Raw genomic sequence first — 23,381 nt, forward strand, 5'->3', positions numbered from 1 at the left:
ACTTTTATTTATATCAGTTTCTTTATTCTGATTTCACACAAATAAAAAAAATTATCGAATTGGCAGTTTGATTGAGTATCGGTCCAAGCCGTCCGGATCAAATAATGTCAACAAACAAAAAATGAGTTCAGGGAAAACTGAGGGACGTTGCCCTTTTTATATTGAAAAGAAACGGAAGTATTGTTGCATGGCAGTTGTAGAAAATAATGAGTTTTGCCCTCATCATTCTTTCCTTTCTAGCGATCAGGTATCACGTGTTTTTATTACTATATTTTATAAGAAATAATAATCTCCCATGAGTGTATTGCATAAATAATAATGTAATAATCTCCCGTGCTTTGTGTAAAACAATATTGATTGCCCTTGTGCTATAATGATCTCTTGAATCAGGTAGATCAGGGGTTCATAACCTATGGGTCGTGACCCAAACTTGGGTCGTAGGGGCTATCCATGGCCCCCACAAGGGGTGGGCTGACAAGGCTCCATCCCTGGGGCCCGTGATGATTTTCATTATTTTTTTTTTCATGCTATAAATCCATCATAAAGGGGCCTGTGAAAGTCTGATCGGAGGGCCCGCAAAAGATTCCAGCCTAGGGGGACCATGGGGCTACCGAGATGGGTCGTTCTAATCCACTAACACCCAGGCGCTGCCTAGCTATAGGTCAACGCCTCAAATTGATTCATAGGATCCAGCCATTCCACATTTAATTTTAGTAGAGTTTTGCAAACTGGCCGCTAAAATGTGCCAGCTGTAAAAACTCAGGGTTCTCTCTGAGGTGAGTGCCTGGCGGAAGTTGAATTATTTGAATCTTGCCTCTCTGTATGTGGGAATTGACGTATTTTATGTTTCCTTAATTGTGCAAGTTCAGCTTTTGCATAATTAACTGTTGGTGTTTTTTCTTTTATTTCACAGCCTGCATCGAATGATCCAAGAATTCCCTGTCCGTTTGATCCTTTACAGTGAGTATTTGCTTACAGTTTTTATGATTAAAAATGTGTGGTTATTTAGTCTTGTATTTAGTAATCAAAATGACCACTTATCATTGTAATATTAAAATATTTAATGTCAGAATTCCAGATGCAATTGCTTCAAAAGGGGTTGGCGTGCTATGTAAGCTCCAATTTTAACCTGTGATATTGCCAGTAGTTTTTCATTATTAGATTTATAATCATTTATGAAACCCTGTGTAGCCGAGGATGACTTAATCATCTGTAGTTTTGTGTGATTTTTCTGTTCCAGCTTTTGCCATCTTTCAAAATTGGAGCAGCATAAAAAGAAATGCAATGCCAGACCTAAGATACAGCCTGTAAGTTTATATATATATATATATTAAATATTATTACTATTACAGTAAAACCTGTCTTCAACGGAACCTGTATCAAGTGGAAACCTATCTTTAACGGAAAAATTCATGGTCCCATGATTCCAATGCCAAAATACACGTTAAAAAAACCTGGATTGAATGGAACCTGTCTAATGAGAAAAAAAAAAGGGAAATTATACCCTTTAACAGAAAATTTCACACAAACACTTCAACTGATTTACAACCAATTGACCAAAGCATCAAACAGAATATTAGTGCTTCTGTCCAAATTTTTAATGCAATGACTGCTTGCCGATGCAAGTCACACACCCGTAGATTTGTAAAAACCATTACCATACTTGATGCTGTGGTATTTGAAAAGGCATATGTAGTGAAACAGTTGTTTTCCATGAAATTGTAACAAAATTTTTCGGTAATGCAGGCTTTCTTCTACGGAAGAAATCAGTGTAATGATTAGATTTACAAATGATATACAATGACTTACAAAATTGTATGCAAGCTGCTTTCTGTGATTGCAAGTGCTGAGCAGAGCCGGAATTAGAGGGAGGCAAAAGAAGGGGGGCAGTTGCTTGGGTGGCAAATTTTGCATGGGAAAATCATCAAACTTTACAGTGGTCAGAGCAGCAAAATCATGTTGCCCCCCCCCCCACAAAAAACCCTAGTTACTACCCCAGTGTTGTGGATTACATAAATCATAAATATAGAGGACAATGTACAAACTGAACCTAACACGACAGATATTGACACCCTCAATGAAAATTTCAGAGAAAGTCAGAAAGAACATAAATTCGTTTTAGGTGAAGAACAGTGTGGGGTGAAGTTTCACACAGATGCTGTGAAAACATAAATATTTAGTAATTATAGCATAACTAATGTACATTATTTTATGTTAATTTAAATTAATTAGTTTATGTTCAATTAATTAATTTTTGTTATACTGTACTTCAATTACATATGATCGTTACATAATTTTACACAAGTCAATTGAACCTCTATTAAGTGGAAACCTGTGTTCAATGGGAAAAAATTTTGGCCCCCCCTGCAATTCCGTTGAAGACAGGTTTTACTGTATAAGGAATGTTAATTATAATTTTGAGAAAAGAGCCAATAAAGGAATTTATCTAGATTTTTTTTCACATCATAACTTTGACCTTCATTAAAAAATTTTATTTTTAATATTTCTTCTCATTCAGTTAAGGAAAGGCTAGATTTTTTCCCCCTATTAGTTTTGTTCAGATCTTTATTGTATTTATGATTTAACACATAAATACTCTGAATCAAATAGAAAATTTGAAAATTGAACTTTTTGAATATAATAAAATAAATGAAAACTTATATTTACTTATATCTAAAGCACTGTTATATGATTATCTTGATCAAATAATTATTTTTTATAGGAATATTTCTGTAAAAATGTGAATTTGGAAGATCAAACTAAAACTAGCGGCAAGGTAATTCACCCATTTCTTTATAGATGTGTATCAAATACATGTATTTTGCTGTTTGAAAATAATCAGAAGTTTTTCTTTGTTAGCCATTCTGTTTGTTTATTAAAATTTTGGGCTGCCTCTACTACGTTTAGAGGATCACAGACTTCAATGTCAAAAAAAACAATGTCACAAAAAACTGTTTTAGCCAGCAAACATGAATCCTACTAATACCAAATGTAACTGGATTGTATCAATTTTTGAAATCCTCTATGAAACAGGCTTTTCTTATTTAAAACAGAATGAGGACCCTAAAGTTTTGAACAACTAATTGCCTAGAATAATTTCAGTTTTAAACTATATACAATATCACTTGGCATATATTAACAATTCTTCTCATTTTCGGACCTTTAAATTTGTCAAGCATAGCTTTGAGTTAGAGGATTACCTCAATTTTAATTTGTCTCTTGGTTTAAACATTACCAGTGCACATTTTCTTCAATTTAATAAATAAACTTCAAATTAAATAAAATATATGAAATTCACCCTGATAATATTTGCACTATATGCAATAAAAATGAACAAGAGACATGGTCCCACATTATTTTTTCTGCCCAATTTACGATGATTTAAGGCACATTTTCTCGGACAAACTGAAATTAGTAGTTTTTTCCTAAAAAAAATCAATGTTAACTGTAGAAATTTGTGTATATCTTTCTTATCAAAAATTTAGAACTAAGGGATTTTTTGCTTATTTTTTAAAAATTTTCTATTTTTCTGCACTCCCACTCATCCTACTTTTGTCCTACTCTTTCTTGGTTTTGTCCTACTTTTCTACCAAATCCTATCAACAAAAATTTTTTTTAATGGATTTTAATTGAGCAGGGAATCATTAAATATATATTGCCAAATATTAAAAATTTTACAGACTGCAATTAATGATTCTATCAAAGCAGAAATTGTATCATTTTTTAGGTTATTTCGGGGTGTATGTGGACCATTTGATTTATTAATTTTTCATTTGCTTAATTTGGGCGTTCAACAAGTAAAGTAGTCATTCAAAACTTCTGTCTCAATGGAAAAAATAATTTTGTATTTGCTACTTCATGGTCTTGGACAGTAATTAACATTCATCATTCAAAATTATAGTGCTCATTTTGTGTATAGGTGAAACAACAGTTTGCATTACAAAGCAGTTGAATACATAGGCCTATTCTAGGTTTGTAGCATTCAATTGTCTTCTGTATTTTTAAGGCATGTGAAGAGGCATGAACAATATTTACAATGCTCAGCAAAGAGCTAGAAATGATAAGTACTTCATTTTTCAAAAATGATTACACTGGTTATTGAATAGTGAAATGTAAAAAAATATCTTTTCAAAAAAAGGTTGGACAACGTACCAAAACCATCTGATTCACCTTGACTTACTGGACTTATCTACATTGGACCTTGTAATTTATAAATTTTGCACTGTGTTTTTTTGAAAGTGGTCTTGAAAGAGCATCTTTCTTAAAAAACGTGCATGTCTTTATAATTTGCTGTGCATTGGCAGAGTTGACAGACTCTGTACTTTGGAAGACTCCAAAAAAAAGAAAAAGAAAAAAAAGAATGTAATATTGTGAAGAGAGACAGAAAAGATTTATCTGTGGTTGCTAGTACAGTGTTTTCACTAAAAAGTGTTTTGGTGACCAAGTCATGTCTGTCATTTGGCTCTGGCTTAAGTCAATCCTGTAATGCCTATAGGGAAAAAATTAAATTGTTTTTAAGTGAAATTTTTTTTTTTATTATGCTGGATTGTTGCCTAAGGGGATACCCTCCCCCATCCTACTTTTTAGTCCTGCTTTTTCCTAATTTTTTGAGTGGGAGCCGTGCGAACTAAATACAATGATCTACTTTGTGTAAATTTTCAAGACCTGACCTGATTTAATTTTCATCAGGCATGTGTGCATTCATTTTATTTTTTGTGATTTTATATGTGCAAGATTATGTTCTTTGCTCTTTTTATTTTTTGTTCAGTGGTTTTTTATCGCACTTCACTTTCTCTTGCAATGAGTGATTGCCTGAACAGAGGTAGAAATAAAGATTGATTGATATTCTATTTGTTTATAAGTCATTCAGTGTATATAAATTAAGAACAGTTTAAATTATATATGGACCCACTCCTGTAAAAGTCAAATTTAGTTTCAAAATTATTTGATAAAAAGGGAACTTAATGATTGTGTTTCTATACCAGGATAAAAATATTAGTGTTTATCACAGATTAGCCATCACAGGTAGTCTATATCAACAAAGCATATTTTTGAATGTGGACATAATTACAGATAAACAAGAAAATCTTAAATGAAATAAAAGAAAAGTCAAATTTCAAAATCTTGCTTAGATGATACTGTCAAAAAGTATCAGAAATGTTTAGCAGTAACATCTTTTGTGAGGTGAAAGGTGATAAAAATTCTGAGTTACTGGTGGACTTTTAAATATTTTAACACAGTACTCATGTTTTATTTTTTCCTCAATATTTATGTGTTCATGTATTTTCCATGCCAAGATTTCTATAGAAAACGTCAGCGATGAAGAATTACTTAAAGTCATAAAAAAAGTTGAAAGCACAAGAGAAGGTAAGAAAATATGATTTTCATTTGTTAATTCATGTTCATTTCATTTAGAAATTAAAACAAAAAATTCATCATATTTTATATAAATATAATTTTTTTTATTATAATAAAACATGTCACTAGTAATTAACATTGCTGTTCAGAAAAATTACAACTGAATTATCAGATATACTCTGAAAATTTTTGTGCATACCATATTTTAACGTATATAATTAACCCCCCTGATTTTTTGGGCTTAAACTTTAGAAAAAAGTTGGAAAGATACATCTATAATACTATTCATGTATAGTAAACCCTCCTATATTTTGGAACCCAATTTTTGGCAAAAATTGGTTCCTTATGCACATTAAAATACGGTATATATATCGTAATAGGTGCAAATGAGTCTATGTACGATTCGTGGGCCCATGACATTGCCAGACCATTCACCATGGTATTCGTTTACAGATACTATGGGAATGATTATATAAAAGACTGCATTGCAGAGCATCATAGTGGCTTTACAGTCAATATCATGGTTTCAGGAGCTATTACATTTCATTCAGACCCACATTTTTTACAAAACTTGGGAATTTGAATAAGCAGAGTTCATGATGTCTTGGAACCAGGTGTCTTACCATTGCTACAGGACCATGTCGGGGCTGTCTGCCATCTCAGGATAATGCTACTGCCCATACTGCAGGCATTGTTAAACGTTTCTTGCATTACCACTAAGTGTCACCTTTTCCTTGTCCATCACAGTCACCCATTATGTTCCTCATGAAGCATATTACCCTTTTTCCAGAACAAGTATTACATTCTCATCAAAGATCAGTGTATGATTTCAATCAAATAATGCATTTAATTTTTGTACCAAGACACAATTTGATTAATTGATTTAATTAACTACAGTAAAATCTTGATACAATGTCACTCTGCGGTCCAAGAAAAAATATTGTAGAGGGATTGCCATTATATCTAGAGGCAGCAGTTTTAACATTAGAGTATAAGCATTTCCAAACAAGACGAGGAAATATCATTGTAGAGTTATTTATCATTAGATTGTAGCAAGATTTCATTGCATTACAAAAATATTTTGCAATTTCATATTGAATAACTTTTGAATTGACAATCTGATATTGTGAAATCATGCTATCATGCTTAATCTTTAATGTCTGTTGTTCACAGACTACCTGGGTGGTTGAAGGAAACTATTGATATTTTTGGTGAAATATGTATGTTAAGGCAAGTGTGATAAATCTACATATAATCACCAAGCATTCTTGTAAGTTTAATAAATTTCCCTAAAGTTATCACTTTTTTGGTTATTATGCATAGTATGCAAGCATCAGTAAATTTGATAAATTTCTCTAAATTAATCACTTTTACTGGTGATTATGCATAATACTCAAGCATCGTGCTGTTTGCCATTTCTGCATCTTCGTTTATCCTCCAGCTGATCAGGTTAGGGTTTCCTGTCATTATTCCTATGTGATTCTCAGGCCCGTCATTTGGGAGGGGGGAGGCATTGCCTCCCCGGCTTTCGAAAATACACTAAAAATGGTATATATATATATATATATATACACTGAAGAGCCAAAAAAACTGGTACATCTGCCTAGTATCGTGTAGGGCCCCTGCGAGCCCGCAGAAGTGCCGCAACACGACGTGGCATGGACTCGACTAATGTCTGAAGTAGTGCTGGAGGTAATTGACACCATGAATCCTGCAGGGCTGTCCATAAATCCGTAGGAGTAAGAGGGGGGTGGAGATCTCTTCTGAACAGCATGTTGCAAGGCATCCCAGATATGTTCAATAATGTTCATGTCTGGGGATTTAGGTGGCCAGCGGAAGTGTCTAAAGTCAGAAGAGTGTTCCTGGAGCCACTTTGTAGCGATTCTGGACGTGTGGGGTGTCGCGTTGTCCTGCTGAAATTGTCCAAGTCCGTCGGAATGCACAATGGACATGAATGGGTGCAGGTGATCAGACAGGATGCTTACGTACCTGTCAGAGTGGTATCTAGATGTATCAGGGGTCCCATATCATGCCAACTGCACACGACCCATACCGTCATAGAGCCTCCACCAGCTTAAACAGTCCCCTGTTGACATGTAGGGTCCATGGATTCATGAGGTTGTCTCCATACCCGTACACGTCCATCAGCTCGAAGCAATTGGAACCGAGACTCGTCAGACCAGGAAACGTGTTTCCAGTCCTCAACAGTCCAATGTCGGTGTTGTCGGGCCCAGGCGAGACGTAAAGCTTTGTGTCGTGCAGTCATCAAGAGTACACGAGTGGGCCTTCGGCTCCGAAGGCCCATATCGATGATGTTTCGTTGAATGGTTCGCACGCTGACACTTGTTGATGACCCAGCATTGAAATCTGCAGCAATTTGCGGAAGGGTTGCACGTCTGTCACGTTTAATGATTCTCGTCAGTCCCGTTCTTGCATGATTTTTTTCCGGCCGCAGCGATGTCGTAGATTGAATTTTTTACCGGATTCCCGATATTCACGGTACACTCGTGAAATGGTCGTACGTGGAAATCCAAATTTCATCGCTACCTCAGAGATGCTATGTCCCATCTCTCGTGCGCTGACTATAACACCACGTTCAAACTCACTTAAATCTCGATAACCTGCCATTGTAGCAGCAGTAACCGATCTAACAACTATGCCAGACACTTGTTGTGTTATATAGGCGTTGACGACCGCAGCGCCGTATTCTGCTTGGTTTCATATCTCTTTAATTGCATACGCATGCCTGTACCAGTTTTTTTGGCTTCAGTTTACATACATTGAGTACATGTGCTTTGCCCCCCCCCCCCCGGGAAAAGTTGAAATGACGGCCCTAGTTATTCTGTTTTATTTTTGTGTTTTTTACCTCCCTAAAAGTTTGTATGTTGAGTTTCGAACCACCCTGCATAATTTCTGAGGTGTAGAACGATATTCTTCATGATTTAAAAAAATTGAGCTCCACATATAATATTTAAGAAAAGCTCATACAAAATATGCATGATTTTCTTTGATGTTTAGTGTTTGTTCCTCGTGTCGGCCTGAATCAGTCAGAGTTTGAAGCCTTAATGCAAGAGAAGATTCAATCTTTCCCATTTGAAGCATCTGAGAAACACTTTCCTCAGCAAGTCTCTTTGCTCTCCTTACTAGAAAAGTATGACTTACTGAACTTGAGTTCATGTTTCATTGAATTCGGAGCAGGAAAAGGTATATCACTCATTCATGATAAACTTAGTTCATAAAAATATGAATTATCTGGCACTTGTATTACCTATTATGTATTTTAGAATATAAATAAATTGGCAGAAAAAAATTGGAAATTTCAAAATAAATTGGAATATAAACAAATAATTGGCAGTTATTTTGTAACTCATAACTAGTTTCATACCCAATACCCTTCTTGACTGTGGTCAAGAACCAATTTAGTGAAAGAGGCCAATGTAACCAGTTTAATTTTCCATATGCATTTTTGTATGTAGTGTGAAAGAGGTATGTTTTATATTGATATCGTGCCTTAAATTACCAATCACAGGCCAATTGATGTGCATGATCGTCAACAGCTTAAAAGAAAGGAAAGATAAATTCTTTGTTCTGATTGATCGAGATGCGTTCAGATACAAGGTATATATAATTGATTATTCTTATGAGCTTTAGAAATGAGTTTACTGATTTGGCCTGTGTTTATTAGATTTTAAAACACATTTATTGAATCGAACACAGTTCTATTTATTAACTATAAAAACAGGTATTTTTTTAAATATTGCCACCAATTCTAAAGAGCACCTAGATAAAAAAAAATGCATTAGATTTAAGTAACTATGATATGACATATTTAATTATCATTCAAAGTAGCAGATGTATTCAAAATTAAATTTTAACTATAGTTAAATAGCAAAAATTATACTTTCCTCCCAACTTTGTCTCATTTTTATTTCAATCTTCTCTTAGTGGCATTTAACAACTCTCATAAATGAATCATCTATCTATGACTTTTGTATGAATTCAAGAGTTATCTGTTTAACAAATTCAATATGTAACTCAAAAGATCTTTTGTTACCAGAATTTCTATTTTCAAACATCCTGCTCTTATTTCCCTTCTTTCAGAGAGATAACAAATTCAAAGACATTCCAGGATTGGCTATTGAAAGAATCAGAATAGATATTAAAGATCTCTATTTAGGTGAGAAATGTATATTCGTTTAGAAATTAATTACCTTTTGGGTGAAACAATGCTGGTGAAGACCAATGTGTGTAGACCCAAAATTGCAAAAAAGAACCACGGCTAAACTCGTTTCGGAACTATATGAAGTTCCTTCATCAGTAGCAAAGAAAGAATAGTGAAACTATTCCTTATAGCGGGAGTTACTCACTGTTGTAGACAAAGTGTCAAATTCAAAATGAACTGGCAAAAAGAGCAAAGGAGGATGAAAGAAAAGAAAAATAGTGGAGCCAATTGCAAACAAGAACGTGATAGTGATGGAGAAGAAAAAATTTTTCTTTCCTCCTCCTTTGCTCTTGTTGCCGGTCCATTTTGAATTTGACTCTTTGTCTGCAACAGCGAGTAACTCCTGCTATAAGGAGTATTTTCGCTATTCGTTCTTGGCTACTGATGAAGGAACTTCACATAGTTCCAAAACGCATTTAGCCGTGGTTCCTTTTTGCAATTTTGAGTCTACACATGTTGGTCTTTCCCCAGTATATATTTGTTTGTATTTATCATTAATTATGTGTTTGATTTTATATTTTCAGGATGTATGACATTTTACTGGCGAACCATTGATCCTAGAGGCTAATTTTTGACTAGAAAAAGTATCCAAATAATGTATAGCACTCAGATATGTCATTCATGTTGCATGATTATTAAAAAAATTAACTTTTTATCCCAGTGTGTCCAAAAACCCAATTAGAAAGTTGTTACCCTGTCTCTCCTGATGCCAACAAAAGAAAAATCCATGTTTCTAAGTGCAATATTCACTGAGACATTTGAATTCAAAAAACGAGAAAAGTTGGGGGGGGGGAGAAACTGTTAAATATGGTAAACTATTTTTCCAACATTTAATGCTGTTTTTCTCCTGACTTTCTTCCATTTTTTAAATTTGAATGTCCCACTGAATATTGCACTTAGAAATGGGGAATATATATATATATATTTGCATCAGGGGAGAGATGGCAACAACTCTATAATTGGGTTTTGGGGGCACAGGATGTCCGAAAAAAAAGTTAATTTCTTTTTTATTTCAGTAACTATACAACCCCTTGCAACATGAATGACATATATGATATACCTGAGTACTACATGTGAAATGTATACTTTTCCTAATTGGAAGTGTGCCTCTAAAATCAACGGTTCACCAGTAAAATACCATATGCTTGTTACCTATACCCCTTGTATATTAAGGTAAGAACTTGTCTTACATGATGTGAATATGAGAGTTCCTACAAAGACACCCCAAAACAGAATATGCCTCAACTGCAACATACGTCACAGAATAATCTTGGAAGAATTTCAAGAAAAGAACTGTGCTGTGAAGAAAATACATCACAATTTTTACAATGCAACATTTTCAGTCAGCCTAAGGCTTGTTGCGGAACAATGCAAAACATTCTCTGCTTTGGGAAAAGATATTTGGTGGAACTGCATTTTTTTTATGTGTAAAATTTATAAAATTAAAAAAAGAAAGAAGCTGTTCATGATTATACGTTTCAAGTTTTTATTTGATTCTAAAAATACTGTGTATATATATGGTACAGTAAATGTTATGCATAATTGCTGGTTATTATGAATAATATAATAGATTTATCACATTTACTGTAACATATACATTATATATATTTATATACAGTAAAACCTGTTTTCAATGGAATCTCAAGGGACCGAGATTTTTTTCCGTCCAAACACAGGTTTCTGCTTGATAGACGTTCAATTGACATAATGTGTGAAATTATGTAACAATTTCTTATGTTATTATGTGAAAAAAAACTAGATAAATTCCTTTATTGGCTCTTTTCTCAAAATTATAATTAACATTCCTTATACAGTAAAACCTGTCTTCAACGGAATTGCAGGGGGGGCCAAAATTTTTTCCCATTGAACACAGGTTTCCGCTTAATAGAGGTTCAATTGACATGTGTAAAATTATGTAATGATCATATGTAATTGAAGTACAGTATAATAAAAATTAATCAATTGAAAATAAACTAATTAATTTAAATGAACATAAAATAATGTAAATTATGTATGCTATAATTACTAAATATTTAGGTTTTCACAGCCAGCATCTGTATGAAACTTCCCCCGCACTGTTCTTCATCTGAAATAAATTTATGTTTTTTTTTACTTTCTCTGAAATTTTTATTGAGGGGGTGAATATCTTTCGTGTCTGGATCAGTTTGTACATTATTGTCTATATTTATGTAATCTGCACCACCAGGGCAGTAACTAATATTTTTGTGAGGGGCAACATGATTTTACTGTCCTGACCACTGTAAAATTTGATTATTTTCCAACGTAAAATTTGCCAACTGAGCCCCCTCCCTTTAATTCTGTCCCTGCTCAGCACTTGTGATCACAGAAAGCAGCTTGTATACAATTTTGTAAGCCATTGTATATCATTTCTAAATCTAATTATTACATTGATTTCTTCAGTCGAAGAAAGCCTGCATTACTGAAAAATGTTGTTACAATTTTAGAAATCAACTGTTTCACTACATGTGGCTTTTCCAAAACCGCAGCATCAAGTATGGTAATGGTTTTTACAAATCTAAGGGTGGGTGAATTAGAACTCGCAGTGGCAAGCAGTGATTGCATTAAAAATTTCGATAGAAGAAGTGATATTTTGTATGATCCTTTTTGTCAATTAGTCGTGAAACAGTCGAAGTGTTTGTGTGAAATTTTCCTTTCCCACGTTAGACAGGTTCCGTTTGATCCAGGTCTTTTAATGTGTACTTTTGCATTGAAATCAGGGGCCATGATATTTTTCCCGTTAAAGACAGGCTTCAGCTTGATACAGGTTCAGTTGAAGGCAGGTTTTAATGCATGTGTATATATAAATTTTATAAATATATATACATTTTATATACAGGGTAATTCAAAACTTTTGTATTTGAATTTTTGGACAGTAGAACAAACAAAAACAAATAGTTTTTATTGTGGAATGTGTGGACCAATCAGAACAGCAAATGTGGTACACACCTCTTCATGTTTATGAAGGCACCCTCTGTTGCCTTCATGGTTTCAATTGGACCATGAAGACAGCAGAAGGTTGTGCCAAAAAATGTTTTTGTTTCTGTTTGTTCTACCTCCCCATAAAATGTGAAGAAAAGGTTGTGAATCACACTTCATATATATGTGTGTATGTATATACAATGCAGGTGGAGTCGAAACAGTAAAATCACATCCTGATAAAGTGGTTGGAATCAGCAAGCATCTCTGTGGAGCAGCAAATGGTACTTTTATTTTTTCCCCATCTAATTTTATAAGTATGAATGTCATTTTTGTATCATTTAAGTATATTATCTGTCAGTTGATTCATTTTAGCAAATCAATCTCCACTTTGACAGATAATAAATTGATTCAAGAATCTCAAATTTGTCTAGCCATATGGAATAGGTTCTAGACTGTAAGTTTCTGCCTGAACAGCCTACCCAAGTGCATTAATCGATTGTAATGTGATGAAATTAAAATAGATCAACGACCATCAAAGCAGTTAATTTGAATGAATTGGAACGATAGATTTGGCAGCTTCTAGAACACACTGATTTATTTTGGGGTGGGAGACTCCCATTTTCACTTTATAAAATTTTATAACCCAGTTCTCTCAATTTCCTTTTGTAATTTTGAAGAACTTAATCATATCATATATCATTCATCATCTGCAGTAGCATATGGGTTTCATTTATTTCTGCAAAAATACACCACAATCTCATCCCAAGGGAGGGGGAGGTTTTTGGGGTCTTTTTTTTTGGCTATTTTACAACGCAGTGAAACCTTGATATAGCAATATTCTGCGGACGAAGAAAATATATCGAAAGAGGGAGGTTATCATTATATTGAGAAGCAAAATTATTATCACATGCTACCAATTTTATGCTTTTTTGACATATTTTTAAATTAACGCTATTAGAACCATCAGAAAATGCACCTGTGAGTATTCATTCGCCACAAAAAATTGTAATTCATTAGGTGATGGATTCATTGATAGATCATTGCCCTGTAAAGGGGGGCATTTTCATGTCGGACACAGAAAGGAATGATGCCAACAGCTTTTCATCATCCTTCTCGCCGATCACATAGTGAAAAATGCTGATGTTATCAGATGTCCTCAGAAGAACAAAAAAACGTGGCAAATTTGAAAATATACTGATGATGATTGTGAGCAAGATCACAATAAAATATTGTTTTAGCAGTTTCAAAAATTCTTTTAAAAATATTGTTATAGAAGAATATCAAGAGGGTTTTAACGTCTGACCATAGGTAATTTAAAATAAGGTTTGAAAAAATATCGTTGTAGAGCAGGGCTAGACAACGATAAAAAAGTTAAATGCTCAACTTAAAGTAATGCATGCATGGTTCAGCATTTGATATGCTAGCATGTGGTTGAAAAAAAAAAAACATTCCAATCAAATATTTACATGCCCTGGCATGTCAGGCAATAGTCCAGCCCTGTTCTAGAGACGTTTAATCATTATATCTAAGTTTCACTGCATTTTCATGACCTAATTACCATTATGAATTCATTCAAGCTTTTGTCTTTTTGATAGATCTTGCTCTTAGATGCCTGATGGAAACGTTGAGGTTCAAAAAAAGTAATTCTGATGTTGAAGAAAAGTAAGCACTTTTCTTTCAAAAGGTAACTAACTGGAAATAACTAAAAAACATATTTCCCAGAAAAGTTTCTCCTTCAATGCACGTAAAATGATGTGAACTATTCTCTATCAGAAACAACAACCAACAATATTAACAAAAAATGTATGAAACATATCAATATACAAAAAAGCTAAAATAACAAAAGAAATGCTTTTTTTAGGATTATGAGAAAATGCAGTTGTTATACTTCATTTTCTTGTCCTGTCTGTGTACTAACATGCCTTGACACAACATCTTATGTTCTGTACACCAAATCATAATAATATATAAAATATGAATTTTTTTTTTTTTGCAAAATTTTTGAAAAAAATTTCCAAATCATCTCAATTACCCATTTTAAATTTATTATTCAATATTTTTTCATTGCTTTATGTCTTCATGTAAATAGAAAATCCAGTAAAATTTTTGGATACTTGGTTCAGTTGGCAGCTTCACAAAACATACTAAGCATACTAATGATAAAAAAAATGTTTTTTGAAATGCAGAAGATACCACCATTGTATGCTTCTTGGAAGGACCAACGGCTCTTGAAGCCACATAGAGACCACTTTTTGTCTGTGTGCTTCATTTCTACTATCTATATTTCTTCGTGTCTTTGTCTTAATATGTTTTTACACACGCACACACACATATTTATGTGTGTAAGAATAAAAAAGAGAAACGTGGTGGTGGTGGTTTCAGCCACCTTGGGCATTTTGCCTGTTGTGGCCTTGTATTTGTATACAAGCAATATAAATAATATAAAAAGGAAAAAAATGAAATTTTTTTTTGTCTCTTGCATCATTTAATGAGGAATATTTTATAATTCATTATGCACTATCTTAGTCGAATTTTGTGTGTTTTGTGTTGGATTTTTTAATGATAACTTGCCAGCTGCTAGTGAAATTTTAGACTACGTTTTTAAATTCATCGAGAAAAAACTCTACACCATGATAAGTACTTCAGTACAAACCGCGCTTTTTCCATATCAATTAGTTTATTTTTTAATTAATTTTTGAAATTTGTCAGACTATTTGCCCAACCCCCTTACTTTATATATTTTGATCTCACATAAGAAATTAAACTTTCGCTTCTTCATCCAATGATTTATCAAATTCTTCCTATCCATTTCCTGTTTCTGAAACACAGGTTTACACCACTTGGTCTTGTCATGTCAGTGTGCTGCCATCATCGATGTAATTGGAACAGCTATGTTGGGAAAGAATTTTTCCTGGAAAATGACTTCAGTGAAAGGAATTTCCAACTATTGTGTCTCATGACTAGCTGGGCAGTCTGCGGTGGGAGGAGCAAAAGTATGTATTTTTATGATCTTCTCAAAATATTAAATTAAATGTAATAAGTATGCTTGATTAAAAATTATAATCTGATAATATATATATATATATTGCTCTTTGATGCACATTTATCAGCCTGTTATTTTCATTCACAGAAGAGGATGCTGAAGATGTGCAGCCAGAACAGGAAAAGGAAATCAGCAGGTATGTGTTTATCAGGGTTGCAAATAAAATAGTGGCAACACATATCAAACATATTACGTTTTATTGAATGTACAATTTTAATTTTTTTTCCCCTTCAAATGACCAGGTACAAAAGGTTATCCTTAGATCATGGAAAGCGAACTGATATTGGCCGGAAATGTAAGCGGTTAATCGATACTGGTCGTATTCATTATCTGAAGAAGTTTGGTATGTGCTCAGAATTGGTCACATATGTTCAAGATTCTGTATCACCCGAAAACGTGGCTCTTATTAGTGTTCCTGATGTTATTAGATGATGTATTAGTGTTCCTGTTCTTATTAAGATCCTGATGACTACTTTTGAAATTTTCTAAACGTTTTTTGTGTATATATTTCTGATTTCATTGGCTGGTGTATTGAAAAGGTTTTATGTATAAAAAAACAAAAACAAATGTGGGTGCCTATATATATATATGTATAAATCTCCAAAAATATCAAGAGTTACGTTTTTTTATCATCATGTTTTTAATCAAATCAAATTTATTATTATTACTATAAAAGTACAAAAAATATGAGAAAAATATAGAAAAAAATAATTTATTCAAGAGTCCAGCAAAAAAAAAAAGAAAGACCCATTCTGATAAATGCTAGTAAAAACAAAATATTGAATGGGTAAAATTAGAAAGTTGTTGCCCGTCTCTCCTAATGCCAGCAACAAAGAAATGGCATGCGTAGTGTGTAATGACATGCGGATAATTCTAAATGTAATATTCACAGGTACATTCGAAAACTGGAGGAAATTTGTGAAAGAACAGCATTAAATGCAGAAAAGAGATTATTCAAGTATTACATCAGCATTGATTGGGGGGGAGGGGGTTGAATGATGCTTATGTCATCAACAACCAACCTCTATAAAAATATGAAATATTATTAATGGCATCTTTTCTGGGTGTGCCAAAAACTAAAAAAACCTTTCCATAGTTTGTGGGCGCTGAACACTGAACTAACCCCCCCCCCTGCTTATTGATAAGTTCTCTATACAGACACTTAAGTGATTTTGTTCCGCGGATCCTTCAGGTGATTTGAAAATGTGTCTGGGCCGCTCAAGTGCTCTGGAACTGTGCCACGTCACTTAATGGATGGTGCCTCCAAAGGTGCACTGCCTGCAGCCGCTTATGTTCTGGAACTGTGCCATGTGGCACTCAAGTAATATGTAAATGTGCCGCGATTCACTTAAGTCATCTGTGAATGCGCCTCGGCCACTTAAATGCTCTGGAATTGTGCCACAGGTCACTTAAGCAGTCTATAAATATGCTGCTTCATTTTTCCAAATTGGGTTGAGGCGATGGTCAGATAACCTGAGGGCCCCCATTTGTTCTGCGGACCATGGGTGGAGCATATATGGCTTACAGGCTGGGCTGCAAGGAATTGCTTAAAGATAATTTTGGAGTTCTTAGCCTACAAATAGCATTTAAATTAACAGGAATTTATAATAACATATAAAAGGTATTTTCTTCCAATATTTTATTTTTTTAATACTTTTTCTGCATCAAACCCAGAATGACACCAAACCTGGTAGGGGTGTAAATATATTATTAGTTAAATAGATAATATAATAAGCATTGTGAGTATATACAGCAAAAGTCTGCTATACAGTAGAATACCATTATAATGAACTCCAAGAGAACGGAGAAATCACTTTGTTATAACTAAATTTCATTATAAAGGAATTCCAGGATTTTTTTTTGCATTGTTCCTATGTAAACTCATCTGGGGGATTAGAAAAGGGTTTGTTAAAACAAGATTTTTACTATAACGGTATTCAGCTGTAATGAGATCTCACAATCACAGGGAAAATGATTGTCTTTATAATGGGCTTCAGTTATAAATGAATTTCGTTTTTGCTGTGTCAGGTTATAAATAGCAGAAAATTCCAGCTGTATCTGCATTATAATAGTCTTTTAGATCATTTCATTCTAATATTAGCAAATGAACAGGGTTCCAGTCAGGAAATTGATTTTCGGCTTCACAGCATTTTTTCTTTTCTAAAATTTTTTGTATAGGATTTCATATTCTCAGAATGATTTAGTAACCTGACTGAAAAATTAAAATTCCCACTGCAGGCTTAGTAACATTTTTTTGCTAATGTTGAAACTTCATCATTATTTTGTCAGCCGTTCAGAAATAACTTTATACTGCAAGTTCTGGTCAAATATAAAAGCTTTCTAATTTTCAACTCGCAATAACCAAAAATATCTTTTGTATCTTTAATATTAGCTATTTAATAATCACTCGTTATGGTGAGAATCTCGTTAACAGTAAACTGTGATTTCAGCACTCCAGCTTTTAAAATTACCACACCCATGTACAAAGTATTTTATCATACAAACCTGGAACATAACCCCCCCCCCCCAAATACAAAGGAGTGACTGTGCTAATCTTTGCAATTGTTATTATGTTGTTATTATCATTTATTTATTTAAAAAAAAACAGCAAAGAGAACATAATAAACTGTTTCAATGGATTCATAAAAATATATTTTATTAGCTTCAAAAAAGAAAAAAAAGAACAAACCAAAAAAGGTTGAAAATGAGTTTGCACTGCACTTGGTCGGCATCTATCTGTGTAAAAAGGGACACCGCTTACCGTGAGATTACACAACCAGAGACTGGTTCTTAAATTTCCTCCCATTCTGGAATGTTTTCGATGTCGGACGGGATTTTTGGAAAGTCTATCTTCCTCTTGTAATTACGTGGCATCACTGTGTAAGATTGGGTATAGCAGTAGTGATAATAGTCGTCATAATCGAACTGCCTATTTACTTTCTGGTATACGAGTGAGAAAGACATTCCTGTAGTACGATGCAGTTCCTCTGCCACTGTGATGCCCTTCAAAAGTTTCTCATGATTTTCAAAAACGAGCGTGATGCACCTATTGCAAAAAGAAAATTCCCATCCTCTTTATAACAATTTTTTTTCTACACAAAACCATTCAACCATAAACCCATCTGCCAAAAAATTAATTTCACCTATTCAAAGTTAACATTGGTATATATTTCTAGATTTATGGAAACTTTGCCCCCGACATCTCACCCCTAGCACATTTCATCCCCAGTGAATTTGTGTCCCCGGAAATTTTGCCCCTCACATTTCACCCATGATAATCTCGACCCTGACAATTCACCTTCCCCAGACCATATGAACGACCCAGTGAGTGACTATCAGCGTGAGTTGGACATTTACACCTGGCATTTCTTTCCCTGCCATACAACTGATCGTATTAATATGAGTGAACATATGAATGTGATGGTGTGAGTGAAAGTATGAATGATCAAGTAAAAAAAAGTTAGACATTAACCCCCTGATAATACAATTTGCCTGTTCTGACTGTATGAACGACAAAGTGAGTGATCAAGTGAGTTGGAGATTTACCCCCGATATTTCACCTGCCATAACCGAATGAATGACTGAATACGTGAACGGTTGAATGATGGTATGAGTGATCAAGTGTGAACTGGGATATTTACCCTGTGACATTTCACCTGCCCTGACCAAATGAGTGATCGTATGAGTGAACATATGAATGATCAAGTGAGTTGGGGATCTTACCCTGTGAGATTCTGCCTGCCCTGGCCATATGAGTGAATATATGAATGATAGTATGATGGGTCACTCATATGGTCAATCACTTGGTCACTTATACGGTCAATCACTTGGTCACTTATGCAGTCAATCACTTGGCCACTTATACGGTCGCTCACTTGGTCACTTATACGGTCAATCACTATCACTACTGTGAATCACTCACTTGGACATTCATACAGCTAATTTCAAACTCACTTAATTACTCATATGGTCACTCACCTAATCACTTGGTCGCTCACACAGTCAATCATATTTTCAGGGCCAGGCAAAATGTCGGGGTGGAACTTACTGGGGCAAAATTTTTGGGTCCCATTTTTCTAGTTGTTAGTGACAAATCGTAATCTTACACAAATATAGCAATTTGATAGACTGTCCTCCGAAAATTTGCTTGCATTAAAATGATAAATTGAGGAATAGAAAGAAAAACTTGTATACTGGGTATCCTGTAAGTCTTAATCCGGCCTTTATCTCATCAATCATCTGTCGTAGAGGTATGGTTCTAATTTAAAAAAAAAAATTCAGGAATGACCCTGTACACTCATTCTCAAGACTGAAATAGAATGTGTAACAAAATAAAAAGAATCTAAATTTTTTATACGGTCCCCCCTTTCCTTCTAACTTCCAATTAGAAAGTTGTTGCCCTGTCTCTCCTGAGGCCAACAACACCAAAAAAAAAACCATCCATATTTCTAAGTGAACACATTTTGAGCATTTTTAAAATTTTTTTTTTAATAAATAAGGTCTTGGGAACTGGTCTAATATTTATTAGTAACAGATTATTTATTACTCTCGAAGTGGAGATACATACAACCATACTTGTACGACGAACGGTTGATATACGAATTAGGACATACACAGAACGGTAAAAATATACATATGTTTGAGACATTGATATGTTACTGCCAAAGCTTGAAATCGGTTAGTTTGTGAAGTGGCCAGCCAGTTCACGAATTTACCAATTTTGTTGTCAATTGGCCCGGCCAATGTCCGAATTTCGGGGTTTGGCCCCGAATACAGTGAGAAAATTTCGAAAATATCAAATGGCAACACCAAGTTTTTTGTATTGGAATGTGATCTCCATTGTGAAAAACACTAAATAGCGTTCGAACGGTAACTGTAGCATGAAAATCACCGGCGGTAGATAGGCTAAAAGTGAGGACAACCAATAAGGACAGAGAAGCAGCATAAAATAAAGCATTTTATTGTGTTTCACAAATTTTCCACATGACCTTGTGGAGGACTAATCAGGCTGGGATCTCAGCCGAAGAAACGGTGTGACGAATGAAACGAACATTAATGCTCTGGTGCACAGCAAAGTCATTTTTACTGTTTCCTTGCCTAGCTCCGGGGATTTTCATGCTACAGGTGCCATTCCAACGCTATTTAGTGTTTTTCAGTATGGAGATCGCATTCCAATACAAAAAACTTGGTGTTGCCATTTGATATTTTCGAAATTTTCTCACTGTAACCGTAACTGTTAGAGTGACACTGTTGTTTTCCATATCATTCTTGAGCGCATACCTCAAAATACCTTATGCCAAAATTTCATTCAGTTTCTGTGAATGGTATGATAGTTAGGGGCCAATATGTCGGGATAGTTTTTTTATAATCACCCTGTATATATACCATTTGTAGTGTATTTTCAAAAGCCCTAAATTGCAGGCCTGGGTTAGGAACTAGAATTCGAAGGATTGCATTATAATGCTCACAAGTTACACTCGATATCTGTACGTGTGAGGTTTTGAAATTTCTTTCTACATTTCGTCTATAAAACACTGTGATTAGACAAATACATGTGATAAACCTTAGATTTTAGTTCATAACCTTGGCAATATTTAGCAGAATATCATATTAAAATTTCGTAATGATACAATGAATAAATTTATCATTAGAAATCGTTTTCAAACTTAAATAAAATGTCAAAAATAACGTTTGAAGTTTTATTCATGTATTACTTACATGAGAAAATGCAATATTCTCTCTAAAGTGGACATTATTTCGGTGCTGAGCATCATATAAACAAAACAAGGCCTGTTTTGGAATTACAAAGAATGGGGCTTTTTCATAAAAAAATAAAAATCGGCATTTCTTCCAAAATAACGCCTTTAACGTAGTCGGATCCCTTCATTTCTCGCGAAATATTCAATAAAACAATGCAACACCCTAGTGCAGGGTCATTTTGGACATTATGGTCCACTGAAGTTCCCCCCACAACCTCAGGATAACCGATCATGATCCTCCCCCCTCCACTACATCCTGTAGCAGAGACACCCCCCCCCCCCGGGCTCGGATATTTCGTGGGCCCTCTGGTCACATGTTTCACGGACCCCAATGTAGTAAATTTGTTGCGTGGAAAAAAAAACCAAAAATATAAGAATCGTCCCGGGACCTTCAGGCTGGAACTCTATCGGTCCCAGCCCCCGCCCAGGGTCGTATTTACAGGAGGGCATAATGGGGGTATATTCACACGGAGGGGCGATAAATTTGCGGACTAAGTGGGCAAAAAGATTAATAGAATAAATTTGAGAACGGTAGAAAAATTTGTACAACCCATTGGGTGCATAATTATACAAGAAAACCACCACTGCCTTGAGAGCGAGGGATTAGGTCAGGTCAGCGAGTGACTAAACGAGTGACCTAGAGATATGTCAAACATGTGGATCAACGAAAGAGTGACCTGCACAGTAGGGGAGGGGCAGATGAGTGAGAGATCAAAAGAGTGACTAAAAGAGTGCTAGCATGTGAGTGACCTAGAGAGAGAAGAACCAGGTCAGTGAGTGAGTGACGAAAAGAGTGACTACTAAAAGTGGTTGAGAACATGTGAGTGACCACAACGGTGCACAAGCACAGGAGTAACCCAAAGAGAGGGACAGGGTCAGTGAGTGACCTGTGAGTAAGAATGTGAACAGCCAAAAGAGTGAATTAGAGCATGTATAAAAATGTGAATAACCAAGAGTGACTTAGAGCCAGTGCAAGAATGAATAGCCAAAACAGTGACCTAGAGCTTGTACAAGAATGTGAATGACCAAAAGATTGATTTCAAGAGTGAGGAGAGGGGCAGATGAGCAACCAAAAGAATGACCGAAAGAGTGTGTGAGTTAAGTGGCCAAAAACAATGTGTGAGCATGTATGCAACGAAAAACAGTGCATCATGTGAGTGACCAAGAGATAGAAGCTACGGGTTTATTACAGGATAATATAGGTTGACTTAAATTGGGGGCGATGAGAAGAAAAAATCGCTGAAGAAGGGGGCGAAGGAATAAAAAGTTTAAGTGAGCTTGCACAGTGTTTCCCAAAGTGGACCTTATCACCCCAAGGTGGGCTATGGAATGGTTTGGGGGGGTGATAGAAGCGACTAGTATAACATAGGATCACATGGGTTCGCTTGAGTCGAGTTTGGGGGCAATGAAAACAAATATTTCCGAAGAAGGGGGCGTGGTACAAAAAGTTTGGGAAACTATGATCTACAGCAGCGGTTCCCAACCGGTGGGGAGCGACCGCTCCAGGAAAATATAAAAAAAACCAGTAAATTTGAAAAAAAGAATAATTATGAATATCTCTGAATCATGAAAATGAATCAGTGACTTTGATGAATAAATAAAAAATAATCCTACGGGGGGGGGGGGGGAGAGGCTCCATCGTAGACATTATATACCAGAAATTGCTCCGCAAGTCAAAAAAGGCTGAGGACGGTTAACCTAAAGCACGTGTAAATGAGTGACCAAAATAGTAATTAAGAAAGTGCGCGAATGAGTGCCGTCTTCCACCCGGGGTGGGGGGGTCTCAAGAAAGGAGGGGGGGGGTCTGGAAAATGAAATGTTGTTGAATTTTTCGAGAATTTGCCTGGTAGGACCTCAGAAAAATCACTTGGCCCGGGGCCCCCCTCCCTAAGACGGCCCTGGCGAATGACCAAAAGAGCGACGTAGGGACAGAGGCGTATGTACAGGTGTACAGGGACTGGGGCTAAGCCCAGAACGACAAATTCGAGGAATGAGTGGGGAAAAAAATTAAAACCAGAATATGGGAAAAGGGAGGCGAAATTTGTGTAGCCCACATTTT

The 23,381-nt window shown here is 35.1% G+C and overlaps 1 protein-coding gene across 1 annotated transcript; it reads left to right on the plus strand.

Annotated features, from left to right (window-relative positions):
- Window positions 1-89: 89 nt before the first annotated feature.
- On the plus strand, window positions 90-16,174 carry LOC149080944 (tRNA:m(4)X modification enzyme TRM13 homolog). Its single transcript, XM_089237638.1, has 13 exons — window positions 90-247; window positions 914-960; window positions 1,241-1,307; window positions 2,723-2,776; window positions 5,298-5,367; window positions 8,377-8,562; window positions 8,888-8,976; window positions 9,460-9,535; window positions 12,727-12,801; window positions 14,116-14,182; window positions 15,350-15,513; window positions 15,651-15,699; window positions 15,806-16,174. Exons 1-13 carry the CDS (start codon window positions 122-124, stop codon window positions 15,993-15,995), a joined length of 1,260 nt encoding a protein of 419 aa, XP_089093764.1. The 5' UTR covers window positions 90-121; the 3' UTR covers window positions 15,996-16,174.
- The last annotated feature ends 7,207 nt before the right edge of the window (window positions 16,175-23,381 follow it).

Source organism: Pholcus phalangioides, unplaced genomic scaffold, assembly GCF_987345545.1.
Source record: "Pholcus phalangioides strain wild (caught in Gottingen) unplaced genomic scaffold, Ppha-v1.0 ptg000010l_1, whole genome shotgun sequence".
NCBI classification, from domain to species: domain Eukaryota; kingdom Metazoa; phylum Arthropoda; class Arachnida; order Araneae; family Pholcidae; genus Pholcus; species Pholcus phalangioides.